The 14,865-nt window shown below is 34.2% G+C and overlaps 1 protein-coding gene across 10 annotated transcripts in view; it reads left to right on the top strand.

Annotated features, from left to right (window-relative positions):
• Nucleotides 1-14,865, top strand: part of LOC134541963 (tyrosine-protein kinase Abl) — a 116,289-nt gene that overhangs the window by 38,166 nt on the left and 63,258 nt on the right. For 9 of the 10 annotated variants that reach the window (XM_063385794.1, XM_063385785.1, XM_063385761.1 and 6 more), the window contains exons 4-5: nt 1,832-1,973; nt 13,986-14,116. In XM_063385794.1, coding sequence (XP_063241864.1) covers nt 1,832-1,973; nt 13,986-14,116 — 273 coding nt within the window. The remainder of the gene's footprint in view (nt 1-1,831; nt 1,974-13,985; nt 14,117-14,865) is intronic. The other variant, XM_063385736.1, reaches the window with a different exon arrangement.

Here is a 14,865-nt window from a genome sequence, read left to right as displayed (position 1 = left end):
TAGCTTAGAAAAGCATAACTTTGAAACCACTGTGATATTACATCAGATCACAGAACACTGAAACTTTAATTTAAAATAATTTATTTATGTTTTCAGTATTTGTTTATTTGTCACAAATTTATATATCTTTCAGGTTAATTAACTTCTATATTTGTTTTGGATAATTGCTTTGAACTTCACAACCTTTCTCTATGTTAATAATGTTAAATGTAATATTTTTTTTAAATGCTTAATTCAAGGCCGGTGATTGGCCGATAGATCGGCAGACTTTTTAAAGACATTGTTGGTTATAGACGCTATTAATTTTAGAGAAAAAGAGAAAGTGCCATCTTGTGGGTATTGTCACGTCGGGCCTTGCCGACGTGATATTTTAATTAATATATAGCATCAATACGTCTCTCAAATTGGCAAGGAAAATACGCCCGAGCTTCGGCAAAGCTCCGAGAGTAATAGTTTTATTGGTGGGTTATCTAAAACCATATATCATCAAGTTTTCAGGTTTGACTATATGCTATGTTGAATCCTGAGCAGTCGCGTCACCGAATCATAGCACTATTTGAAATAGCGATCATCTGCTGTTTGATTATCAAATTATTTTAAATCTATCGCCTTGGGATAATCCTAAAGCCTCTAGTTTTCGTGGAATTATGGCACGATTAATATGTTGTACGACTTCACTCAGAAGTCTTGAAGTATAGGAATTTCATGCGATCCGACGAATACTGAACTAGCTAAATTTATTTTTATCTCCTAACAAATGAACTTTTGTATCTGTTGTGCCCAACGTAATTTTATTATCTACTTAATAGGTTATTTTCTTTTTATTCGAATGTGTAAGCAACCGTCTTTGTCATGTTATATTTTTTTACCATAAACAATAAAAGTATTATAATTATTATTAAATTTATTTTCTATCTAGTAAATTATTAAGTTGGGTACCTACGGGTACTGGCGCCCATTAAGGATTCAGAAGCGCATGAAAGGGAGAATTTATTAATCTGTAACTGTGAAAGGGCTCATTTACTGTAACAGTAAATGGTGTACTAAGCAGGGGGCATTACAGATTAAGAGTGACACACGCAACGTGGGGCTCGATTATTTGTTGTACAACATTATCGTATAATTACTAGACATGAACACTAGAGGGAGGAGTAAAAACAAAGGCAACAATAGTTCTAGGGACAGCAGCATGTCCAAAGACGACACTATCTCCATTCCTGTAGCACATAACCTAGACGATGTTGAAAATAGCCAGCCCACGGAACAGTTAGAAAATACAGGTTTAGTTCCTACAACCAGTGGCAACATGGATGTAGCTACTATGTTTCAGTGCCTTGTGTCTAGACTAGATACTATGAGTGCTGACACCGCAAAGTTAAGCGCGGATCTAAAGTCTAACACTGCACAAATGAACGCCAGGTTTGATTCTAACACTGCACAATTGAGCGCAGATTTCAATTCCAGGTTAGATTCTAACACTGCACAAATGAACGCCAGGTTTGATTCTAACCACTTAGCTTAGAATCATCATAACTTTGGAAAACACAACTTAGATTTATTATAAATTAAAAACATGACTTAGAACTATCTTAACGTAGAAAGACACAATTAGAAATGTAACCTAGAAAACACAGCTTAGAACAAGCATAACTAGACAATTCTATCTTGTGTATTTCTAAGTTGATATGTTTCTAAGTTATGACCACCCTATCCCAGGTCATCACAGTCCACGTTAACTCAGTTAATCGAGACTTTACTATAGCTTTGCATGTTCAGCTTGAGGTGCTGTAAATAGTGCCAGCCTGTGGATTGAGTGCCGACTCCCCAACAGGTGTACGTCACTACGGAGAGCAAGTTCAACACCCTGGCGGAGCTGGTGCACCACCACTCAATGCACTCGGATGGCCTCATCACCCAGCTTCTGTACCCGGCGCCCAAGCACAACAAGCCGACTGTGTTCGCCCTCAGTCCAGGTGAGTGTAGGCAGAGCCTCTGTCGGGACGTGGACCGCGATGAAGCCAGCCGCAGATCTGTGGGTCTCGTTCAAGTTGATTTCAACAGTTTTTTCTTCTTCTTCTTACATGTGGGGCCTGAACAAATTGTCATCTGGCTATATAGATGCAAGTGATGGGTAAAAATGGATGCTGATCCAACTACCGATACATTTCTTTTCTAACAGATATGATAACTGATACACAACAGATTCTATACTTTTTGTAAATGAACACAGTGCAAGTCACCAGAAATTATATGTCTTTAAGTAATAAGTCAGTAGAAGCTTAATAAGATTATTTATTAGAAGAATTTATAGGTAGATGATAACAAAGTATTTTACTGCATAAAATTTGTGCATAGCACAATGCACATTATGCCTTTGACTAATTAACTAACACAACATTCAAATGTAGCCTTAAATCAAGAAAAAATATGAGTAAAATATCCTACCGAACTATAAACAGGTAAATAGAAAATATAGGTGATAATTGAATGTATGAAGTTATTGTACTTTTCATGGGTATCAGTTTTTTTTAAGTATTGGTTGAAAATTCTTATATTGGCTTTCCATAAAATTGGAAATGTCAGCGATACAGATACTAAAAATATTATTTTGGTACATTACTAATAGATGTTATTTATTTTGCTAACCAACACTTTAAATGTTATATTTTTCTCATTTCTGACATACCTATTTTAGCTAATTTTCAAAATAAATCCCCCCCCCCCCCCTTACACACACACACACACACACACACACACACACACACACACACAGTTTGTGTCATTTATTTGTAAAACATTCTGTATAAAATGCCAATAAAATTTCACTTTTACTGAAGGTTTTCAAAATTGTGTTACAAAATTGATTTTTTTTTTATAAAAAGAAATAACTGTGTTAACTTTTAGTGATCTGACTCACCTTATATTCATCATTGCAATTTATCTGGGACACGTGCATTTATAATTAAATTCTTTGAATACAGGTTTGCCACAGAAGACTTCCTAGCAAATCAGTTTATACACAAAAACAACTCAACCACTATCTATGCTCCAGATTTTCTCGTGTCACATGGATCTAACCCAATTAATCTGATTGATTTGTAATTTACTATTTCAATTAAACTGTCAACTTAATGTTTGCTTGCATATTTTACACACAAGTTTTTTTTTAATTAAAATAAATATTAGAACTTTTTGCTTTTTTAATCTAAAAAGGCATGATCACTTTTTTTTTTTTTTTGTTAAAACTAAAATGTTTTTTGCACGTGTGAATGTTTTCAAATATCTATAACTACTAATAATAAAACTGTTTGAGGAAAAAAGTCTTTACATTGAATTAAATGAAGAAAATGCTATTGGGAATAGCTATCTACATTAATTAGAACTCAAAAATATACATAGTTCTTAAAAATTTTGTCGGTTTGTTCAAGCATTAAACGAAACTACTTGACTGATTTTGATGAACATTTTTTATTTGAAGGGTATTGGCTAAATTGGAAACTATGCTATATATAATTACAGAATTCCACCCCTAAATATGGTTTTAATGTAATTAATTATATCTCTGAAACTAATCAAGCTAAATAAAAGGTATTTGGTACAAATAATTAACATACAAAACGATCCAAACAAAAAATTTAAATTTTACAGGAAAAAACCCCTTAGGGGTGAAAAAGGGATAAATATGTTTAAATAATGAATAATATTATCTCTGAATTTAATTAAGCATAGTAAATGATATTGGGTACCAATAATAAAAAATACAAATACAAATATCCACAATTTTTATATTTTGTAAAATTCAACCCCTAAAGGGTGAAAAAGGGGTAGGTTTTTTTTTTTTAAGATCCATGATTATATCTCTGAATGTAAATAGTAAGTGTAACAAATGATATTGGGTACTAATAATAAACCTACAAAAAGTACCAACCACAATTTTTCTATTTTGCAAAATTTATTCTCTAAGGGGTGAAAAAGGGCTAAGATTAATAATTATATCTCAGAATTTAATTAAGGTTCTAAATTATATTTGGTACTAATAATAAACATACAAAAATTACCAATTACAATTTTTATATTTTTCGAAATACAGCTCCTAAGGGGTGCACTAGATTCATATGGTTTTAAGATTAATAATTATATCTCTGAATAAAATTAAGCACAATATATTATTTTTGTTACCAATAATAAAAATAAGAAAACTTCTAACCACAAGTTTACCATTTCGTGAAATTAAAACCCTAAGGTTTGTAAAAGGGGTAGGTATGTTATTTTTAAAAAAACTAACTTAAAATTCAATTATAATAAGTAAGATACTATTGATTATTTTTTGCATTTATTAAAATATGGCTTTCTGATGGTGAAAATGGGATAAGTTTTATCATATTTATAAAAAACTAGCAGACCCGGCCACACGTTGCTGTGGCTGAGTGATTTAGAAAGGATTTAAAAGACAAAATTTAACACAGATTAACATAACGTTTTCAATTCTATTTTATTATTAAATACTCTGATTACCTTTACTTATAATAAATCACAGTTCATTTTATTAATAAATACTCTGATTAGTTCTAATCGATGAATCTGGAATTTCGGCTGAAATGATTTGATCAATTTTTTCTGAACGAATTTTAACTTCAAGCCAAATTAGAATGTGAGCATGAGGTAAGCCTCGCTTTTGCCACTCAATTGAATACAGCCAACAACACGTCTTGCCATAAACCGAATATTTTACAATAAAATCAATCAACGATTTTAACTTTTGTTTAAACACTCGTGCAGTAATGTCGTGACGATGTATCGATTGTTGACCTGGTAATAGTAAAGATTGTATTTCCTCCCAATTTGGATTGCACATAAATGTTATAAACAAATCTGGACGACCGTAATGACGTACGTAAGTCATTGCATCCTGTATATATTCTTGCATGTTTCGTGGACTACCTATGTAGCCAAAATGAGAAAATAAAAAGCAAGCACTTAATACATAGATATTTTTGTAAATTTTATAAACTTATATTATAAAATTTGCAGGAAAGGTATAATTAATTAATACTTACAAATTTGATGAACTCTGATTCTCTAGCTAATATTATTTGTTTTATTATTATATCTGTAGATTGACAGCTGAAGATAGATATCAATACGTAATTTTAAACACGTGAGAATAAAATCAAAAATAATACAAAAAAAGCGAGGTTACGTAGTATATTGATCAACGAAAATGTGCACAACGTGGAGAAAAATAAAATTTGAATTGAAACGTAGCGCCATCTATGAGATATTTATGTCAGACAGTACAACACTTGTCTGTAAAAAACTGATTTAAGGCGCCATCTGTTTGAGACTTATGAAACTTACGATTAATAACACCAATCAACATTGATAATCAGTTTATTATTAATTATAAATTATTAAGACCATTAATCGAAATAAAAACTATCCTATCTCTCAAGTTGGAAAAAATTACACATAAATGCCAATTTTCATCGAAATCGGTTGACTTGGTGAAGAGTTCACTGGAAACAAACATCAGGACACTGGATTTATATATACCTATTATGATAATAAAATATTAAATTACACAGGCCAACAATAGTTTTGATGCCGGTGTATTTGGAGCTTAGTTCATATGAATTTGGTGCCCTGAATTCAAATATGGCATTAGTTTTTGCCTAGGTGGTCAAATTTGAAAGATATAATGTTTTAGTGAAATGTAGGTTAAATCCATGAATCAAATCTAAAAATTAAACATGAAATTTTTATCAAATTGCACAAATATTATATTATACAAATATCATTATATTATACAAAAATCTTTATATTATACAAATATTATTATGTACTATTATTATATATACAAAGAAAATACCAAGTCATTGATGGAACCAACTAGTCACTCAACACTTCGGAAGCTTCTTTTTCGTGAACTTCTTGAATATATTTTGGAACAGTTCCTTTTTAAACTCCAGCAATAATCTGCCATTACATGCGTATCCCATCTTCTTTGATATTGGTCCTCCATAATTTTGATATCTTGATGAAATCTTCACCTTGTTCCTCACTGCTGTCTCATCAATTTTCAGGAAAACGGTCCAGATGGCTGTGTAAATAGTGCACCTTAATACTTATGTTGCTCCAAAGGGATTTAAAATTTTTAAGCATATTATTTACCAGTTCAATATGGTTTTCCGCTTTTCGTTGGCCCAGAAATTTTCTGACAACTGTGTAATACCCCAAGTGTCTTAAAGAATAATTAAATAATAAGGTTAAAAGATTTGGAAGCTTTGATTACTGAGGCCCTCAATTAATAACTATAAAAGTCAACAACAGAGGCGACACTAGAAGTAAACAAAGAAAATTTAGGGACTCCCTACAAATACTTGGGAGTAAAAGGATCGTTATTATATATTAAATAAATAAAAACAACTGTTACGTCTATAGACTTCCTTATTTTATTAATCATTGTTCTTTTTTTTTTGATAGATTAAATTTTCCTTAGTAAAGACTGTTTTTCATTGATAAGTGATCTTATTTACATAACTCACAATTACACTTATTATCTGATATTCCTTAACGTTATTTACGATAGGACCGGCCCTTAATGTATAACAAAAATTAAAATATTTAAAAACAAGAATGAAATTAACATTAGTAACTTTAAAGATTGTACATATAGTCCTTCCAAAACATAATATAAATTTCTTCTCCTCGAACTGCCTTTTACTGTCCGCTGTCTTAACTGGGTTACACTAATCTTGGGTTCGTGAATAAAAAGATAGAATTATGCGGGTATCACCCGGGGCTGTAGGTAGACGGTGATCAAGGTAGTAGGCCTAATGATGTTGGATTCTGCGCAGGAACCGACTCCAGAGGTTCTGGCAGAGGATTTTGGTTGCCCCAAACTTGGAACCCTGTCTGAAACAAAAGTCCAAATTCCAAAGAATAGACCTGTTTCCAGACAGTATACTTAAATGGCGCAAAAGGCCAATAGAGGGAAATAAAAGGGGGGGGGGGGGGGGATGACGTCAAGACTTATCAAAACAGGGTGTTGGTCCTGGCGCTCAGGAGAGGGCGTCTCGTCTCCGCAAACTCGAACCACGATTCGCGGTAGCCACGGAAGTCATCATGATTAATTTAAAAAATTATTAATATAAAAATACTAAGTTTCTCTACTTTCAACTAAACTACTGACTGGTTAATAATTTTAGCTAGGGACTCCATCCCTTTAGTCTGAGAAGACTACATAATATACAATGTCGATGATTCGCAGAAGATCGCAGATACAAACGGTACCAGTCAGTCAGGAGGCGCGCACCGAAGTAAGTTCAGAGCGGGATCTCACCAGGATATCATAAGCGCGGGGTCTCTAGAGAATGGGAGGGGGGTAGGCTCTGAGCCGAAAATTACCGAGTCCACCCGAAGGTGTCCGGCATAAAAAAAATTAGATCTTACTGGAGTGACTGCGCGACTGAGGCGCTATCTTTTGGTGGCGAGAGGAAGTACTAATAAATCGACTTGTGACCGACGAGAGTGTCAAGCTAGGGGGTTAATGGAGTAACCAGTGGTGCCACCTAGCGGCCTGAGACATAAGGAGGGGAGAGAGGTTGTCGTTACCTCCGCGCGAGCGCGGTAGTGTCGGCGCTGCCGACGCCTCACCAGTGGCATTAGTTACCACAGCCGTCGCTAGGTGTCGTTAAGGTGCAGAATCGTAACTGCGGCTGTGAAGCCTGAGATGGCCTTGAATTCGGTTAACGCACTCGAGCGGTCGTCGCTCCTAGCCACTTCTGAGAAGAGAGGGTGGGTGAGCAGGCGGGGGGGTGGCTTCAAAAAACGCATGGTCTGTGGGACACAAGGCCCACGGGATCCTCCTGTCGTGTCTTGCTGCTAGTGAACCTTATACCGATTCGTGACAGAGTTAGCAGGGCTCAGCACTGCTTCACAAGCTGCTCTTAGCAAAAGGTGACCCGCGAAGAAATAACGTTACCGGCTCCGACGTGCCTGGAGGCGGGAGAAATATTAGCCAGAATGCTAGCCTAGCATGAGGCTGGGAAAGAAAAACAGCTCGCCTCTGAGAACAGAGGCTGAGGGCTTGGCCGTAAAGCAAATAAGATGAGAGAGAAAAAAAAAAAAATATTTCCAAGATATTTCAGATTACAAAATTTTAAATAAACGTGCCTAAACCTCTAATTTACGGCACAACTGCAGCAAATGAAGTCCAGGATTTTCGCTCGGCCTCATTCATGGAATTTATGAAGGCTTGGTCCTTAATGAATTTTATTATTTGTGGGCCATTAAATATTCCTGCTTTAATTTTTTCTTTACTCAAGCGAGGCATTTTCCCCCCTATAAAAGTAAAGTATGAATCGTCATTATCAAGAGCCTTTACAAACTGCTTCATAAGGCTCAGCTTGATATGCAGTGGAGGAAAGATGGTTTTCTCTCGTTCAACCAAGGGTTTGTTAATAACATTTTTTTCTCCAGCAACCATGTCTTCTCTCTTAGGCCACTTAGAATGTTGGTTATATGGACAACACTCGTTCTCAGAAAGCTCTGGAAGCTGGTGAAATACTGGGATCGGTACTTCTTCTGAGTGAGGGAACAGGCGTCTTGCAGAGACTATATTAGGATAAGTCCACTTGCTACTGTTGTTTCGATTGGTTCCTATAATACTTACGAGACAGAAATAACAGTCATCGATGTGGTTTTTGTGTGCTCTCCAAACAATCGGTACACCGAATTTCAAACATTTTTCTTTTTCTTTTCCCGCTAGTCCACTGGCATAAATGTATGTACAAGTTTTACAAATCTGATGCAGTGCCCAGGATTTATCCTGATCACCGAGCTTAACACAAAATACCCATGACAAGCTCTCTTTACACAAGGTCACTAACAGTCTTTCTGTTATCTTTTAATGTGTATTCTCCGCATATATAGCAAAACACAACTTCTTCTACTGGAACTCATTTTTTTATCCACTTTGATCTATCCTGCACGACTAAAACTCACAAACTGACCTTAAATTTAGTTGAAGTGTTGAAGTGAAGGATGGGATTCCCAGCCTGGGGTATCCCTGTGATGAAGTGGCTTGAGTCAAGCAGGCGGTTTTACTTTTTTTTACACACTTATGTCAAAAAAAAAATCTGATAGAAAAAAAAACTCATTTTATATTTAGATTCAGTGCCCCAAATATAGCTAAAATCAGTTCAAAATCCTAGGCACCAAACAATTTTTTTTTCTTGTTGGCTTGTGTTGTTGTTTAACTTATTTGCAAGATTCCGCCCCTAAGGAGTGCAACGGGGTAATGTTTGGTTTAAAAGGGAAAAAAATGCATTTTCCTAATCGACTAGATCTAAAGATTAGAAAATATGAATGAACATTAAGTATATAGAGTTACAAATGTATTTTTTGAGTTTTCCGGATTTCATCTTTTAGTAGTGTGAAAGGGGATTAAGTTATGTTTTTTCATAAACAATTCATATCTCCTTAGCAAATAAAGTTGGAAGTAAGAAAATAAGCTCAACGTAAATAATTAATTAGAGGTGGGACGATACCACATTTTCGATACTAGATTCTTTATTGTTTTTTCAGTTCGATACTTTCGATACTCCAGGGAAAAATATTTTCCCATTAAGTAACAATTATTACAAATAACATAAATTAGTTTAAAACTATTCAAATTCCCTCTTTATTACAAAAATACAAACTGCAAACAACTTTAAAGACTTGAGTATAAAAATCAATATAAAAAATAGAAGTAAAATACAAAATGAGAAACAGTGGCCTTACAAAATGTTATGAAGTCCTTTCTTGGAGGGATGGAAAAGTCACCAAGCCTAAAATATAAATTTAAAAAAATTAGGCTATTCTAAATAGAAAATCAGAAATTTTTGCTTGTTTGTATTCATTTTACAAACAACTATATGCAACAGAACAATTTTCAATAAAATTTTAACTTGAGAAACGTAAATTACAAAACAATCAGATCGTAAGAAAACAATAACAAACGGGTACATTCAGTTCAAAGATTAATGAATGCACAAAATATGAGATCCGTGCCTTGGTAAAGCACGTGCAACATTTTCATAATCATTGCTAGTTTGCGCCACTAGTCTCGCTTGGTGCTGGCCATAGATGCTACTAGCGAAGTGCACAGTCTTCCTGATACTATCCATATCTATGGTGTGATAAAGTTATTTTCTTACGTTTGCAAAGGTAAACAATGAACGTTTATCAAAATAAAATCATTAATTAAAACGTAATTTATCAGGAGGAATACATCTAACAAAATAATTTGTGAATTTTAGGGCTTTTCCGCTTCGTAAAAACGTATGTCACGGGAAATTAATAATTTTATAAGTGTATGTTCCGGGAGTAAACCATTGTAAATATAGTTCTTTCGGCGGGACTAAAATTAATCGGCGTATGACATGGGAAAATGTATGAAACGGGAACTTATCAATGAGGTTCTACTGTAGTGGTATTTTGTACGATGGCGACTCAAAACTTAATTCAATACAAATGAACAAGCATTCCGGTATCGAAAAAATGTATCGAACTTACAGTTTCGATACTCGATACTTTGCGATACCGTCAAGTATCGAAGGTATCGAAGTATCGAAAATCCCATCACTTAATTAATTACTTAAGTCCGGGCTACATTCGCAATAGCACGCAAACAGCACAGACGCACAGAAGTTCAACATACACTATTAGATATGAGCTGCCACATTGGCAAATAGCACGCGCACAGAAAAATAGCACAGGATCGGCGTACAGAAAGTTCATTAACTTTAAATTTTAGGTTATTTTCTGTGCGCGACCCTGGTGGTAGCCAATCAGCAAACAGTTTAAGTACTACTCTAGTGGGCTTATAAAAGAACAATTGTCACGAAAGTATTGGTGCTGTTGAGTTGAGTAGTTTGTTATTGTTTTCAAACATGCGATAACATAAAAATGGAAGGCACATTTGATAGCTTTTTGATAGCTGTAATAGAAAGTAAAAATATTTTGTATGACAGGGGATCCGCAGGATACAAAAATGAAGAAGCTAAATTAAATGCTTGGAAGTCCATGTCTGAATGTGTTAAAGAAGCCGGATTTGAAATAAACAGTGATATACATTTTTGAATGCTCATTGTGTTTTGTATGTAAATTTTGAAGTATTTAAAATATTTCTGGGTTTAACGAAAACCGTACCACAATAACAACACACAAATCTAAACAAACGTCATGTATGCCAACTTCAGTGACCAAAATTGTTAACGGAAGTTTTACATTTAAAAAACTTTTTTGAATGCTTCCGGTATTATTTTGTGTTGTGATGTGCGTGAATGTAGCATCAAGCTCTGTGCTATCTGTGTGCTGTTTGCGTGCTATTGCGAATGTAGCCCGGCCTTTAGAGTACTTTTACCATTTTTCTATATTCGACCCCACAAGCAGTTTAACCGGAGGGGGGAGGGGGGGGGGATGTTCGTTTTTATAGTAATAAATCATAAATCCAAGAAAATTAAGATGTAGGTAAGGTAACTGAGAAAGAATAATGTACAAAATTATGATTTAATATAATGTTTTAACCTCCTTTAAAATGTTTTCATATTCAACTACAAAAGGGGTGAAAATGTAGTAAATATTTTTTATTATACAAGTCTTCCATATATCTGATGCTAATCAAGCAGACTGTAAGTTATGTGGTATGATTTATGAACAAGCAAAATCTATTAACTCTTTTTTTTACAATTTTAAGAAGTTATATTTTTTAAAAGGTGAAATATTGTAAATATAGTTTTAACATTAAAAAATGTCTTATCAAATCAAACTTAACTTAAGATATTGGAAATGATAAATAAATATATATTCAACTACTTTCTCATATTCAATGTTCTCCAAAATATCCCTTCTTAATTTGTAAGAGAAATTAATATTATTTCAAAAATAAAAATAAAGTTATGAAATTCATTAAATGAGTATTTTTCAAGATGAATTTAAACATAATATAAATATAAGTTTATTGTAATGATTTTAGAATTCACATGTGCTGTAAAATGAAAAAAAAAAAAATTAGATTAGTTTGGTTAAAGTTAATTTCCATATTTACTTAATACTGAAATTGTGCCAGTGAAGCCACAGATTTTAAGCTAGTTTTGAATATAAATATTAAGATTTAAATAAGTTGCATAAAAAATGCTAATTCCACAATATTTGATGTTAATTTAAGAAATCATAGCTGCTAATTTTGGAAAAAATATATATTAATTTTTAAGCCTCTACATATTGTACTGTTGGGAAAGCACTCACGTAGAAGTTGAATGCTTTTTTCTGACGGGTAATTTCATTGTTATTAATTTTACAACTGAAAGTAAATATTCTTCCATGATTTCTGAAAGAAAAAAATACTGGTAAATTGTTTTCTAGCCTAGTTCTTAGGAAGAAAAAAAAACTTTAATGTTATTTTATTTTGTAGAATTTATCTGGAATGACAGCACAGTGTCTCATGCATGAACATGTATTCATTCATCAGTTTGTGTATATTCTCTGTGGAGTTTGTAATAATTTAGAGGATTTGTGCGTAGTATTTGTTTTGTGATTACCTTCTACCAGCTGTCATTTCTTTCATTACAGTATGTTTCATGTTATTTTTTAAAAATATATATAAAAAAGGAATTGCCACATTTGCACTCAAGGGTTCAATCCCAACTCCCAGTATGTCTCATTTGGTCAGCTCTGCTTGTAGCCAAGTGGTTCGTAGCCATCTATAATCTTGGAGGTCCAGTGTTTATAAGTGTCTCGTGTTTAACTGTGCATCATAAGATCCTGCTTTTACTTTGAAGAGTTGAGACATTATGCAAACATTACAGAACTAAACCTTTTCTTGAAGAATATTTAAAAATTAAGTATAACATTCTCCCAATTATAAGTTTAATTTTAAACTACCATCCATAAAAATTTTAATTGTCAATATGGCAGAAATTTATATATTTTTTCTTCCCTAATTTTAAACTCATTAGCATACAATAATGAGGCCAGTTACAATAGAAATAACTTTATATTTATTGATCATGTATGTGTTGCTAATGTTGTGTGATACTTTATTGTAAATAAGAGTGCAGTCTTATTCATATTGCTACTGAGGCGTGACGTTCAATTCCTAGTCTTTTAGATACAAGGTAGAATTTTTTTTTTTTTGTTTGGCAGTACATTAATGTGTAGTTATAGCCTTTGTAAATGAGTCACAAGCTCTATGTGTGTTGTGAAGTAGAAAATAAACTTATTAATTGTAAAACGTGTTAATTGTGTCCAAATGATAAATAGGGAGTGTTAAAAAAAGGTTTGGTTTACTAAGCCAAAACAGTAATAGTAAAAAACTGTCAGCACATATTTTATTAATTTAAATTATACATTAAATAAAATAAATAAGTTTTGAATAATTTTTACAGAAAATGTCTATTTGCCCACATTTATTATTTTGCTTTTGTGGATATGGAGAAAGGTGTTTAATTCATCATTAAATGGCTTGGTACATTCTGTAAACCAACACCAATCTAGCGGCTTGCATTCAGATATTTTTGAGTGGATTCTGACTGTCGATCTTGGTAGCCAGGTAGCATTACTTTACTGCTGCCAGCGCTTTTAGTTTGCTCAGAGTTTATTGTTAATGTCACTTTTCATTTCGGTACTGTTTCGACTGTTTTATAGTGGGTTACAATTCACATTTTGTATTACCATTGATGTTTAATAAACCGGCATAGCTGTGTTCATCTTTGGGGAAAATTAAATACATTTTGCTATTATAATTGGATTGCCATTATCAGTATTATCAGCAAACAAAATTATGATTGTTATCTATTTTGGACTAATTTCTCGATCAAAGTAGAAATAGTCCAGTGCGTACTAACTGGCAGGAACAAAGCCTGTGCGAGTGTGGATGTCATGTGAGTGGCGGGCAGTGCAGGTGCCTGTGTTGAGTGGTCTGGTGGCATGTTGGCCAGAGCCAGACGAGTGGGAGATCAATCGCACGGACATAGTGATGAGGCACAAGCTGGGTGGCGGCCAGTACGGGGATGTGTACGAGGCTGTGTGGAAGAGGTACAATGTCACCGTCGCTGTCAAGACCCTCAAGGCAAGTTTCTTCCACCTTCTCACTTCCTCTCGGCGATCAACCACTTGCAGGGTGCCCGCAGACAGGAAAAACTATATCTTGCAGTATCAGTATTTTTTCATATTATGTATTATCTTAATGGTTAACACCCAGTAGGTAATTTTACGAGGGTTATTTTTTTTTCAACCTCCGATCGGCTGTAATAAAAAAAGGGAATGATTTGGGAAATTATTTTAATGTCAAAAGAAACGTACATCTTTACTCTATTTTTCCACATAATCACCGTGCAGATTGAGGCATTTGTCGTACCGAAGCACCAGCTTTCCAATACCCTCTGCATAAAATGATGCCTCCTGCCTATTCAGCCACGTTTTAACAGTGCCCTGCAGTGTGATTACAGTTTCATTTCTCCATGGCATGCCCATTAATCGATACCCTAATCGCTCGTACACGAATCGACACGTCTCGTAGTGTTTACCCCTTTCCACCAACCATGTGGAGCGGCCAACTCACACCTCAGCTGTGTTTGATCACCCTCCTTACAGTCCGGATTTGGCACCGAGTGACTATCACCTTTTCCCCATGTTGAAAAAGTGGCTTGGAGGACGACGCTTCAACACCAATGATGAACTGCAGAGCACTGTTAAAACGTGGCTGAATAGGCAGGAGGCATCATTTTATGCAGAGGGTATTGGAAAGCTGGTGCATCGGTACGACAAATGCCTCAATCTGCACTGTGATTATGTGGAAAAATAGAGTAAAAATGTACG

Source organism: Bacillus rossius, chromosome 1 (genome assembly GCF_032445375.1).
Source record: "Bacillus rossius redtenbacheri isolate Brsri chromosome 1, Brsri_v3, whole genome shotgun sequence".
Classification (NCBI taxonomy): domain Eukaryota; kingdom Metazoa; phylum Arthropoda; class Insecta; order Phasmatodea; family Bacillidae; genus Bacillus; species Bacillus rossius.
This window is presented reverse-complemented; position numbering and strand designations above follow the sequence as displayed.